Source organism: Neodiprion fabricii, chromosome 3, assembly GCF_021155785.1.
Source record: "Neodiprion fabricii isolate iyNeoFabr1 chromosome 3, iyNeoFabr1.1, whole genome shotgun sequence".
In the NCBI taxonomy this organism is placed as follows: domain Eukaryota; kingdom Metazoa; phylum Arthropoda; class Insecta; order Hymenoptera; family Diprionidae; genus Neodiprion; species Neodiprion fabricii.
In genome coordinates, this window is record NC_060241.1 from 1,494,514 (window position 1) to 1,508,390 (window position 13,877).

The 13,877-nt window shown below is 41.7% G+C and overlaps 1 protein-coding gene across 1 annotated transcript; it reads right to left on the bottom strand.

The window, feature by feature from the left end:
- Nucleotides 1-3,189: 3,189 nt before the first annotated feature.
- On the bottom strand, nt 3,190-12,091 carry LOC124177661 (homeobox protein GBX-1). Its single transcript, XM_046560286.1, has 3 exons — nt 11,787-12,091; nt 10,797-11,099; nt 3,190-5,052 (listed from the first exon to the last, which is right to left on the bottom strand). The coding sequence occupies exons 1-3, from the start codon at nt 12,088-12,090 to the stop codon at nt 4,445-4,447; spliced, it is 1,215 nt and encodes a 404-aa protein (XP_046416242.1). The 5' UTR covers nt 12,091; the 3' UTR covers nt 3,190-4,444.
- Between the last annotated feature and the right edge of the window lie 1,786 nt (nt 12,092-13,877).

Genomic DNA, 13,877 nt, shown 5'->3' on the forward strand with positions numbered 1-13,877 from the left:
AATTAAGGTGCTAGAATTTTTCAACCAAGTGTCTCGGAAACTCCTGGAATAGTCGTGGAATCGAAATTCTCGATTGCAGTAGGACACCCTGTATGTAACAGATGCACATTAACTTTTGCCGCATCTCATGCCGACTTGCTCCGCGACGTGGAAGTGACGACACGTTAACAGTCGTATGCACGGCTTTTCGGGACGCGAGTGCAATGAGAATAAATCGAGGACACCTTTGCGAAGATTAATGAACGGGATTTCATATTATTGTTAAATCGATCATCGAAATCTTGGAATGCATACGTTTAACGCACCTGATGTAAAAACATTTCTAATCACAGAACCGTACAAAATTAGTTGGAGGAAGAATACGAGTATATCGAGTTTCTAGAAAATTTATCAGGACTATTATTATTCCCAACCACACATTCACCGACTGAAGTTTATTGTTAGGTCAATAACAATCCAGCGTCAAATCGTGTTTGCATCTTCTTACAGTCACGCTTGTTTTTATTTATTTATTTTTTTTGGTTTTCGTTTTTAAAGGGAAGGGTTAAGTTTCAATGCCCGCATCTCATCTCACGAGAAGTTAAACGTACCGTGGCTACGACTTGGATAACAGTATATATAATGTATAACCGTTGTGCAGCAGCATTGCAGCAACAGCAACGGATTGCAGGGTATAAAATTTCTGCGTGGATACCCTTTTGTGCACCGTTTAGGCGGAACAGTAGCGTGCGTACAAACCTAATTCGGGCCTAGCCGAGCTGCGCGATGGTTCCTAAGGCTGCAAATTTTCACTCCGACCAACCGCACCTGGCTTGCATTTTGCGTGAATGCAAACCAGCGAACTGCCGTGCACAGTGCGATAATGCAGGGTTACCAGCTTCCACGAGCCCCCCCCCTCCCCCCCTCTTACGTGGGTATATCGCTTCGGAAGCTTTGTTATTATACGTATTAGATGAATTAGGCATTGCACGTCATCACGCTTCAACCCGCAGTCAGCCCTTATTATTTATTATGCACACATCGCACGTATGTAGGTACATGCAGGTTCGTGCGTATCTGCACGCATCGCGTAGCTACTACACAAACCCGTAACTATAATCTATACCGGCTAGCGAGGGCGGATCGCTTCCATCGGGTACCCCGCAGTCAAGGGGTCCCATGGTGGCGCGGTATGGAAAGCATGGGAAATAACGGGGAACGAAAATATCACTCGCTGCGCGATTCACGAATTCAATTGATATCTTTGAGCGGGAATTTGGAATTAATCATTTTTACCACGAATATCGGGGTGTCTGTGCAGAATCTTGATGACCCGGAATAAACCTTGGAATTTTTTTTCAGAGCCTTGAGAACTTGTACGTAGCCTGGAATTTCAATACTGACCTTGTATTTTTTTCTATAAATATTTGAAACGACAAGAAAAAAAAAAAAAAAAATCACGAATGAAAATTGTTTGGCACGAAAATTCTTCAATTCCTTATCGTTAACGCGGCTGTAAAATTTTAATTTCGATGTCACGTGTCATCTAGGATCAGACCGCGAATTTTTTTCTTCGTTACACTTACGATTAGTCGTGTATTTTATGGGGTGCACCGTGAGACACACACGGTAGGTGTATCCATACGCTTGTATCGTAGGTATACCTATAAGCTCGGCGTCGGGCGCGCATTGCGCGCATAAAGTGGCATATGGGTGTCACGCCCACGGTGCATTGGATAGCTGAGAGAAGGCCTTATGTCAGGGAGCCAGCCCGAATACTTTTTTTTTTTTTTTCCTTCGGTACGATCCCTTTGAAACGGGACACGGATGGACCCGTGCGCCTTTTTTGGGAGGGGGGGCATTATATACCACTGGCGGGAAAAGGTGCGTCGGGCCCCGAAGAGAAAGAGAGAAAGAGAGAAAGAGAGAGAGAGGGATTCCCCGGGGAATTACGAAAGTGCGACGCGATCCACGCGCCCGAAACAGAGAGAAAAGTTAAGGGAGGAGGGAGTCCGGCAAAGTCGAAAGTCAAAATTGACGGCGCGACAAAAGTCGCCTATGCACCGTTGAACCCTGCACAATTGGGATTTGAGGGATCGACGGCGATGCTTTCGTTCGTAGAAGAGGATCCGTTTTGTACCTTCCTTTCTATGATCTATGATAGTTGCCTGGCTGTCGCCGATGTATCTGTGTATACAATTACACCCTTACCTTATTCGGACAAATTGTCAAAATATACGAATTGTTTGGCCCGATTTGAAAACGGCCGATGCGCCGCCCACTTCACGCCCCGTGCAGTTCTTCTTCTTCTTATACTCCCTGCGCCTTACTGTAAACCGATTTTTCGTCGCACTTTTCACTTCACGTTCGACCGTTTTTTTTTTTTTCCTATTTTCAGATTTGCCTCTTTTTTATTTTTTTTTTATTTTCTTTCTTTTTTTTTTTTTTCACTCACATCGTCGGTCCTAAATAGAGAATTATTCAACAGCCCTCTCTTTCCGACCTGATACAAGTTCAGAGTTTATAGTTCGGGTTGTACTGAACAAGGGAGGAGTGATTGATCATTAAATAAACACCGCTATACATATATAAGCATTATTTATATGTAGTAACATAGTGTTTTATTGCATGTATACATAATATCACGTAAGGTATTTTTCGGTTTCTCATTACAATACTAATGTAGGTAATAATAATTATCATCGTCGATATAATGGTAATAATAATAGTAATAATAATAATAATAATAGCAATGATGATTATTATTATTTATTATTATATTAATCAATAGAAATATATTAAATCAATTATATCGTACATAAACTCGTTCGTTATAACAAATTATTACCACTATTATTCGCCATTCGTTAATATCTATTTTAGAAATTATTACATATAACTGTACAATAATATTGTTTGATTGCGTTATCATTTGCCAGTATACGATTGGCTGTAACGGTTATTGTACATACGTTTCAAATTTTTACCTCTTTAGTAATTTTCAAGCGCAGACTCGAAATGTTCGGACAATTTACTGACTGATAGTTTCTTTAATTTTTCAAGGATTATAAACGGCCGGAATTGTTTTTATCGTTATATGCAAGCTCGTGCATGTATAATAGGCAGGTTATGTACAGTCTCGGCTTGAGGATATATATACATATATATATATATATATATATATATATATATATATATATACACATATATATATATATATAAGTTCTCTTTTCTCCAGCTCGCGTCGAATCTAAATTGGTTTTTTTCTAAATCCTCTTACCGCGCGGAGAGATTATATCGGACACCGATCTTTGGGTGTGTCTTCCTTTGAATATATTCATGTTCTTCCCTTTGTTCATCATCGTCTAATACCTTTGAGGTAACAATAGTACCTTTAATATACAATGTTCGGATTATATTATATGTATAATATACATACTTTGTTTATTTAATTAACTTCAGACGGGCTCGCGTACAATATCGTACGTGTATGATAGAGGTAAATTAATCCGTCTCTTGGTAATGTGTTGTACCTAAAGCTTTCCACGCTGTAAATTCTCAGCGATTATAGAAAGACATTTTTTCAATCCCTGTTACATTCAACTCGCTGCAAGCAGATAATCATTTTCGTCGTTGAATTCACCGCATTATAGGTTTACAAACAAATTTATCTCAGACTGTAGTTGACAAAAATTTCTGTTTATATCGTGCAACAAACATCATTCTTTATATACATTATAATAATCGTAATAATTGCGCAACAAGTTTGATCGTACCAATTTTATTACATATTTTCGCGAGACGAGTTATCATTTATCGTAATATTTATTATATCGTCGCGGATGTAAATTTATTTTTTATTATTGTACCGGGATTTTTCTTTTTCTACAGTAATATATGTATATATATATAATTATAAGAAATTGTAGTATTGTCCACCGAGATATGTACAAGGGTTATATACACGTACACATGATACTGTACGCACGATAATTTGAGAGTGTCTGTACAACGGAACAACGCCTTGCGTTAAAGGATTTGCATTTGTAAAATGAGAATAAAAAAACCTATACACGATCGTACGATCGATTAATTGGCACAACGCTATTATTAATTGGCCATGATTCAATTGTACGATAAGTCGGAAAGCTATAAATTATAATCGGCTTCTCAGTTATTCCTCTCCGCAGATTCAGTAGAAGAGCAATACCGGTTCTGCTCCGAGGGATACGTCCGACCCTCGATCATTTTAGATAAAAGGTTTGCGTCTCGGCTGAGGGTCGGTAATATGTCGGTAAGGGAATCTCTCTCCAGAACCGGTATCGCTAGTCTACCGGATTGTAACAATACGAAGGAAAAAAATGGGATAACCGTGGTAGGTATACACCTTTTTCTTTCTTCTTCCTTTGCGTCGAAATATCGGGAAAAAACGCACCTGTAACGTCGGTAACGACATTTTCCGCGACTACCTTGCCGACGGCTCGCCGTGTTGGCTGGCCGAAAAGACCCTACGAAGTCCGCCGAGCGGTCCCCCCGGGGCCTGAATATTCGCGTTGAGGCAATTCGCGAGGCTCGGACCGAGGCCGCCGGCCGATCCCGGCGTCGCCGGCTGCGAACACTTCTCCATGTGATGATGGTGCGATCGGACGGCGAGTCGGCTGACGTGCACCGGGATCGGAACGACGATTCGGGGCCCGTTTCCGGCGTGCTGACCGGCCGAGTTCCGGCCCGCGGAACCTGCGCCGCTCGTAGTTAGGCCAGCCTTGACCCTCTTCCACTTTGCGCGCCGGTTCTGGAACCAAATTTTCACCTGGACCTCGGAGAGCTTCAGGGCGTGAGCGATGTGCGAACGTTCCGTAAGGCTGAGGTACTTTTTCGCGTGGAATTCACGCTCAAGCTCCAAAAGCTGTTCCGAGGTGAACGCCGTTCTTCGACGCCGCGCTTTGCTGCCGCTTCCGCCGCCTCCCCCCGATCCTCCGCTTCCGCTTCCTCGCTCTCCGGAACCGTTTCCTCCAACCTCGTTTCCCATTGAATCGTCCTCGCTATCCGCCGACACTCGGCCGCTCTCCGATTCTGCAATTTCAATTCAGAGGCTCGGGGGTAAAATAAATTTGCATTGCCCGTCGACGGTGTAGAAGGAGGAAAAAATATCGAATCTTCGATTGAACGGTGATCTAATTAGTATAGAATTATTTATTAAATCGCGACGAATTCGGACGACTCTATATTTTGGCATTTTATACTTTGACATTTCTATTCTTTTACTTCGCCTTACTTTGATTTTCCACATTTTTAAAGACTGTGAATTAAGTTTTCGCTTGGTAAAAAAATTCGATATCGTGGTCTTTCTGTTTCTTGATCTTTCTATATTTTTACCTCTACCGCAATTCAGACACATACATCGTTCGACATCTTTTTTTATAGATTATATTTTCGGGGATCGGATTGTTGGATCCGTGTAGAGTTATTGTGGAGTTTTACGAGAGGTTTCAGTATACGTGAAAAGAAACAAATTTCAGAAACCTAAAGCATGTAACCGTCAGAATAAATAGAACAATAGCCAGGCTCAACACGGCGCGGATTGTATATTTGACAACGTTGAAAATGGCGCGCCGTCTTCGACTAATAAACAAAAATTATACGGTGTGGATTACTGTGTAGAAAAAGCTTTTTGCAGATCGAGTCGTGAATTAAAAGTCGGATAGTTTCGGATTGACAATGTCAGGTGTAGTGTGGGACTGACGGTAATTTATTATGATCTGTGAAAAAAAAAAATGTAGCGTAACTCTCACCATATTCGAATTTTCCTGCTTGATTGTCTACATTATCAAATTTTCTGACATCGTGATTCGTATATATTACAACGTACCAGTTTATCCTTTTCAACTCCACAGTCCGAAACCGCAATAATAATTCTACGATATCGAAGAATAATATAATCACAGACAGTACGATTAATTTGATCTCTTCGCATGATTCATTTGCCAGAAAATTAGGCCCAATTGCTTTTCGAGAATCATTTCCTTCGGCGTGACGCTTCGATCCTTCGCGATAAATGATAGTCAATGAAATTCAAGTATCAATTTGCCGGACTACCGTTTTATCGACGTTCGATTTCATCGCGTCGGTGATCCTCGCTTTTATACACAGGGGCGAGTGGCTTTTTTTTCTTTTTTCTTTTTTTTTTCTCCTGTTTTTTCTACGACCCTTCGCCGCCTGACCCCCGGGATGATAAAGTTTAGTCTAATTTTCCCTACGACGGTCTCCTCTATTCATTGGTCTGCCCCACGTGGCCGACACGGTAAAGGCGGGTCGTTAGATCCTCTGGTAAAAAGCAAAGAAATTCAAGAAAAAAAAAAATAAACAATCCCCTCGTACGATCAAGTCCGCGTTCTTGTCCACGCGTACCATCCTCTGGTGCATCTTTTCGTGTATGAATTTGGCGAAACGTTGACGCGTCGAACCAGCTATCGGTGTTACAAGTTTGTTCTTATACGTATATTAACGTATAGTTAAAGTTAGCAACGTTACGCCGCACATACGAAATTCGAAAGCACGGATTCTTTTACCGAGCCTCCGTCACGTTAACGTTACCAATTTCAACCTCGTTCGTATTAGCTTCTGCATGAAAATTGGAGAAGCCGTTAAATCCTCAACGATAGTTCTGATCAGTTTCTCTCTCCTCGCGTGTTTCAGGGATCGACCGTGAGACACTTGCCGTTTCAGCTCGAATTCAAGGTATGAGGCAAGCAACTCGAAGTCTCCTCTCGTATATGAGAGATTTTTTTGTACGCCTACTAAGATTGACGACATCCCTGATCGGTTATGCAGGCACTAGCATTATCGGTCCGCATTAACAGCTACTTTATTACACTTGTGCTTTGTCATATGCGAATCGCATACCTATACAACTCAGCTATCCTACGGTCACGTAATTATAATTAAATACGCTTATAGCTTCATGAGAGTATTTATCCCCCTCCCACGTCGCAACGGCCGACAATTGAATCGTTGCCTATATGCAGTACGTGTTGCAGTTATATCGTCTGGAGTCGCGGTGTTTATGTAATGACAATCATTTCGTGCGCGCTCCGCGTCCGAGGGGATTGAAAATATATTTTTATCGAGCCGATCGTGGATTCGGTGAAACTTGAAATTTTGTATAAAATTAAAATTATCACTTTGAAAGTTGTTATCTCGGTTAGGTTTACATTTTTGAGTTCGTTACTGACCTTCCCCGACGAAACACAAAGTTGTATACGTAGAGGGGTTAAATTTATCGAAAATAAATTATTCCTTCAATTTTCACGATTTTCTTCGAATAAATTTATTTTTTAACAATAATAATTTTCATCCCATCACAACTACTCTCGAGTATTGAAAATCTCTCAGCGCGCTGTCAGAAACAGCAAAAAAAAGGGCAAAGAATTGCGTCTTCCAAGTTGTCTATAAATATACAAAAAATGGACGTAAAATCGGCGGTAAGAATACTCACCGCTATGGCTCAAAGATGGTTAATTAAGCCCTTTTTCGACTTCGATATTCGTTGATATATACGTCAACGTCGAAATCGACCATCGGGGCAACCCCGTTGTGGCATCGAATTAGTCGTCCAGCCCCCCCACCTCCTCCACCTTGACCCCTCGCGATCGGGACGATGCGATAATCGATAGGCACAAATACCGACGTGGAAAGGGAGGAGGAGGAGGAGGGCCTCTTTATACGTACCCGCCGCTTTGCGTGCGTGTGCCTAGGAGCAAAGAGCTCGGCTATATGTGTAATAATATTAGCCCTGTGCATCGCGCAAGTATCAAGCAGTTGGCGCGCTTTGGTATATCATAAATGAATGATAGGTTCTCAGAACGATTCCGACATTGAATACAAAATAGTTGCGGCAACGGCGGCGGGACATCAATTGCAGCCGGTCGGTAAGAGACGACACCGGCCGTTTCGTTTCGTTTCGTTTCGTTTCGTTTACGTTTCGTTTCTCGACGTGAAGCTGTTCGCAGGCGTCGCGTCGTATGTGTACACCTTACGTACCTTTCTCCCTTCGAATGACAATATCTCACTCACACCGACGGTAGTACCCCGAAAATACGTGACCGATGATCAACGTCTTATAATCCCTGATCGTGTAACACTTTCTTTCTTTTCTTCTTTTCACTTATTTCTCTTCTTATTCATCACCCTTATTCATTTCGATTTTAATTTGCATTAATACCTCACCCTCGTAGGCGTCAGCTTGAGAAATCATGAGGTTGACGATGCATGTTCAGAAAAAATCGTGACTCGAACCCTTTAGGATTTTTTGAAATTTAGATGGTAAGTAAGTAATGAGAGAGAAAATGTGTAGTTATTTTGAAAAGTGAAAACTACTTGAAAGTCGTTTTAAAATTTTACAATAATTATTTTTTTTTTTTTTTCACGATGTTTCGTTACGTTAACGTTGCCAACTTCAGCCTTCCGCGAAGGAATCATTTTTTCCTAACATGGATCTTTCGCTCTCGTTGATTAATTGTTGTCGGTGTCAGGCATGTTGTACAGATCTACTTGAATCTCGAGTTGTCGAGTCGGGTATCGATAGTTGAATACTCCGTGAAATTTCGTAACTATCGAATTATACGGATGCAGATTTCTTTTTTTTACTTTACTTTACACGTAAAGATCTTCCGACTTTCACCCTATCTCTCTCTCTCTTTCACTCTTTGACCCGTGTCATACTCCGCGCGCTTTCGAATTTTTGTAAATCTATCGTACCTTTGTTACCTTTGTCTTCGTCTATTGACCGTCGTTATTCAAGCATGTATTATTTGTCTATCCATTGTTTCGTCTATAATTATAATTACATACTTGTATGTTCTTTCCTTTGCCTCAAGACCCGGAATCAGGTTACGGCCTAAACAAACGTTATCTATCCATCTACCCTTCCGCAGAATCGAACGACAACGTCGGCTTAAGATATCGTAGCTATTCCTTACAACTTCAAGTCCTGATACGTAAAAGTCAACGATTTCGAAGACGGTCCTAAATTCTGCCGTAATTAATATCGTTGTCAGCCGTCCGCACGCGTCTCTTGCATCAGGCGAATTTCCACGTCTCGATCGAAGGTCATCAAACCCTCCGTAAGGGCTTCGTTGCATTCCAAGGCGATGCGTCGTCGGCCGGTTAGTTACGCCTTCGTATACCTATGCACGCGTACGGTCAGCTGGTTATTTGGGCGGTTAGACCGCAAGCTGCTGCAGCGTGTGTGCAGGCATGCTGGTTGTGGGTGTAGGTACGGGTACATGCACCCGTGCTTCATTCACCATTTAAATTGTTTATGCTTCCGGTTGTAGATGATGACGTTTAGCCACCTAGGTGCGCACAGTTTCCTACACTTACTATAGACAATGTATGTCGTGCAGCTTTTCCCGTATGTCCGTCCGGTTGGTCGTCGTCGATTATTTTGAGTTACGCGTTGTTTTTCTCGAGAGAGAAATAACGAGACGTGTCGATGCGTCGATTGGTTTTTCAATTCGTGATAATTCGCATGCACGAGTGAGTGTTGGGTAAATTATTAAAAATTGACCGAAAACGTGAGTATTGATGGAGAAATAAACGAGTTGTGGAAAATTGATCCGATTCGTTGGAAATTTGTTACTCGGGGTCGCTGCAAAACGAATCCGACCTCAGAAATGTGTAATTTCAAAATTCAAAAATGTATGCCTCGAAGGGCTAAGTAACTCCTGTATCTAAAATTCCCGGAATGTATGCGTGTACACTTTTCTAATACCTAAGTGAAAATCTCCCGAATTTCAGGCACATGCAATTGTAATTGTAATTACAATCGTGTCCCTTTGAACATCGCGCCGTCGCTTATAACAATTACACCGTACCTACATTATTATACGAGTATCTAACGCCGATCCGTAGCTGAGCTTATAAGGTTCTGCATCGGCAGTTAAATTACGCGCTGTATGTATAAGACGTCGATGTATAATTATTCAGTTGCTTACAGTCGGGCGCCAATCCATAATTGCATTTTAATTGCGATTGATTAACCGACCGCCAATCGTGAACACAGACATCTAATATAAGATTCTAATTCGCGATTAACATTGTTTAATCGAATTGTACAGGTAAATTTTTTGTCGAGAAACTATTCAAAAATCAATTGTCGGTTGTACCAATAATCACGTGATTATTAAGGGGACTTCAACGTCGAAGAATCATCTTCTTCATTTCATTTTTTTTCTGCGTTTTTACACGATTTCTTAAAAACTGATCTTCCGATCGACTTGAAATTTAAACAGCATCTTCGTTACCGTGCGTTATTTTCGGGCCATGCTCGGAAATTGTCGGGATAATTTTAGTATCTCGATTATTAATCAGCAGAGCTTCAAATTGTGGTAAAAAATCTAATGTTCTTACGAATACGGTCTAATTTTATTATAATAAATTTAAATACCAAATATAGAGTCATAGAAATTGACATTGACAATTTATACTTCTACGTATACAACACATATGCAATATATTTTTATTACCAAAAAATTTTATCGCCTGTTTCAACCGTTGCACTCTCGACTCGACAAAACATTTTCTTGATCAAAAATTCACATTATCGCTAGGAACTCGTTCCGTGTTATCTCGAATTCATAACAAGCACGGATCATTCAAAGGCTTGATTCAATTCTCTAATCAAGTCACCGCAAGTATTTCGACCGACAAAGGTATTTCATTGACTCAAGCAAGTGGTATATGTTGACTCTAGAGGATTTACGAATATCGCTTGACTCGAACAATCCTCCCCCCAAGCATATCGATGATCGGCTTACCGAGCTGGGACTTTGAGAGGTCGTGGACCGGGGATGCCGGGGAAAGGCTCCTGTCATCCTCGCTCTCGTCGGTCAGGACTCGTCCCGGTTGATTGACGTGTTGACTAGGGAATCCACCTCCGGCCTGCAGATGGTTCAGGCTCAGGTTCAGATTGGCCAGCTGCTGGCTCTGGTGGCTCGGCTGGGAGGAAAATGTTGTCCCCGTAAGGTGCGGCGGCAATCCTATCGAACTCCCCGAGGCTCCGCCGCCGTACATTCGCATCGGCAGCCAAGCGCCGTACAAACTCAACGGCATCGCGAATCCTGGTTGCGGGATAAAGCAATCGTCAATTCGCGGTCGAGTGCCGATTTTTTTTTTTTTTTTTACTCTCTTTCTCGAATCGTATCGCAACCAAGTCGCGAGTTGGGTGAGGAAAATTATAACGGATTGCATGCAATTGCAATTGCAATCAAATGCAATTTCAATGACGGAAGTATAGGATGATTGGCTGTTTTTTCTCTGGACGGTTTGAATTGTAATTGTTAATTTCAATTGTTGCGATTGTAAATAAAGCAATTACAGTTTTTTAGGAGCACCCCCCGCAAAGGGCCGAAACGCTAATGAAACACCGATAAAACATTACTGGAATAGCGGAACGGCTGGACCAACCCTCCAGATTTTATACCTATAACACCCTTTTAAAAATTTCCCTACGAAACTTCTTACACCGTATCGAAAGTTTCATCCGTCGTACGTTTAATGTTTGTTCAATTTTCAGATACGGTAGATTTTTACTACGCAATTTAGTACAAGTTCAAGTTACGTTTTTTTTTCTTATTCGTTGTCTTTTCCTTAAAAATTTTGGTCAAATAAATAATTTACACTGTAAATTTACGACGAATACCTAAAATCTAAGCAAATTCAAGAAACCTAATTTCGTAAATCGACAATAATTTTCAACAGCGTATTTCGTGATCGTTTCACCAAAATCGATCGATCGATCAAATTACCTGGCAGGGCGTTCGTGGCCGTCGCGAGGCAGTGCTGCTGATACATGATTTCCCTTTCTCTGCCCTCGAGGTCCTCCTGATTACCCGATCGATTAATCGCAACGCCGCCGTTGCTCTCCGATCCGCCTCGGTTTTTAATCTGACAAATACCGCCCCCGACGCTCTGATCCAGATCACTTTTACAGTAATTATTGCCGATCAGGCTCTCGATCGTAAAAGGTCTCGGTACCGGCCTTATTCGCGCCGGTTCGACGGACTCGATCTCGTCGCTAGCCGAGCCGACGTCCAGCTCGGTTTCCTCCATTTCTGATTATCTCACACTCCCCTCCCACCCCTCCCGCCCCTGCCCCCCCAGCCTCAAAGTATACGATGAGAATTAACACGTTCCCGTACGATTCTCACTGTCTCGTCTCACCCTTTTCTTGGTTGTTTTGTTTTGTTTCTTTATTTTTTTTTTTCTCCCTCCTTTTTGTAAAAAATTCTTTTCACTGCCGCACGTTCGTCGATCGGTATAAATTATATCGCCGCGGTAGATGGTGTTCAAAAAACACGTATCGCGATAATTGGATTATAATCATCGTTCGAGTTTATTTCACACCGCAATCGGGTTATTGATTCACAATTTTTTGTATAATATACGTCGACAGTTTTATTCCTCGATTTTATTCTCAGGCTTATACGGTTACAGTTTGCTTTTCTTTTTTTTTTCTCTACCGTACCTAATGTAATCAATTGTTATTTAACGATCAATTTCATTATGTTTCCCCCATCCTCCCCCCCCCCACCCCGCACATGCACGGTTCAACTCGCGCGGTGTCAACAATATTCGCACACTGAAATCTTCGGCACAACAATTTCAGATATTAATTCATTTCACTGTTCGCACTGTAATTGCGTGTGTATAAATTTTCGTAAAAACGTTCATTTCCATTTTTCCGACACTACCACGCTCTCGATCACATCAGTTCCGCACACTGCATAATACGAGACAAATAATTCATAATATGCGTATTGTTATAGTTACCATCGAACGATCACGATACACGATAAAATATAATTTCATTTTAGTAACTAGAGGCTTTATATCCGTCGGTGTTTCTATTTTCGACTTTCCTTTTCTTCTCTCCAAATTTAGCCAGTTTTTTTTCTAGGTTATTTTATCGCGTCGTTTGCACACATGCACGTATACACACACGCACGCACACACACACACCGCACGCGTGACAAACGGAATTGATAAAGAGGATAATCGGCGTATCGTCGGTTCCCGGGATTATCGCATCTTTGGCGAATTAACGCCGCCGCAGCAACTCGACTCGACGCAAGGTTTACGGCAAACTGCACCGGCTTTCGTTACACGCTTTTAAATCCGTTTCTTTTCCTCCTCCTCCCCCACCCCTCCAAAGAATTTTTCCCTCCACCGCGAAACCCCCTCTAATTTAGTCTCTCGGTCGTGTGGGCGTCGCTCTGATCAATAACGGAGTCCCGGGATTCGTCGGAAAGCAGCCAATCCGTATGACGGAAAGTTTTACCCCCACCCAGAAGTCGCCATCTTTATAAATCGCCGACCACTCTTGTCACTATCTCTCCCACTCTACGATAATCGTATTGTTCAACTACGCGGGCTACAAATTCCTGCCGATGTACGCAAGGCGTAATTATAGGCTCGTTTTGTACGTCACGTGTATAAAGAAATCATCCCCTACGATCGTCTATATTTTTCGAACGTAACATAACGAATGCCTGGCAATTATTTGGCGCCGTTTGTTGTACGACGGTTCGTTCCACGGTCTATATTTATAGGTTGGGTTGTACGGTATTGATTTTGAATCAATTGCAATCACGTTGGCAATTATTGCGACGATATTCGCTTGTGGGAGTAAATTTTTGCTGGCGGAAATAGAAGAGACCGCAATTTTTTAAAGTAAAAAAAAAAAAAAAAAAAAAAAAATAATAACAATTTGTTTCGGGGTTTCGGATTTGTAAAGCTTCGTTGGATAATGTTGTGTTATATGGATTTGTGGGGTTTGGGTTGGCGATAAATTGCAGAAATTGAATTTTTAAAGGAGGGAAAATCTAACTTATACAGGT

Bases quoted from the DNA above. Each gene is read 5' to 3' on its own strand.
- LOC124177661 (XM_046560286.1), bottom strand. From the start codon at position 12,090: ATGGAGGAAACCGAGCTGGACGTCGGCTCGGCTAGCGACGAGATCGAG. The intron at 11,100-11,786 runs GTAATTTGATCG...TCCCGCAACCAG, and splicing joins GGCCACGAACGCCCTGCCAG to GATTCGCGATGCCGTTGAGT. The intron at 5,053-10,796 runs GTAAGCCGATCA...TTGAAATTGCAG, and splicing joins CCTCTCAAAGTCCCAGCTCG to AATCGGAGAGCGGCCGAGTG.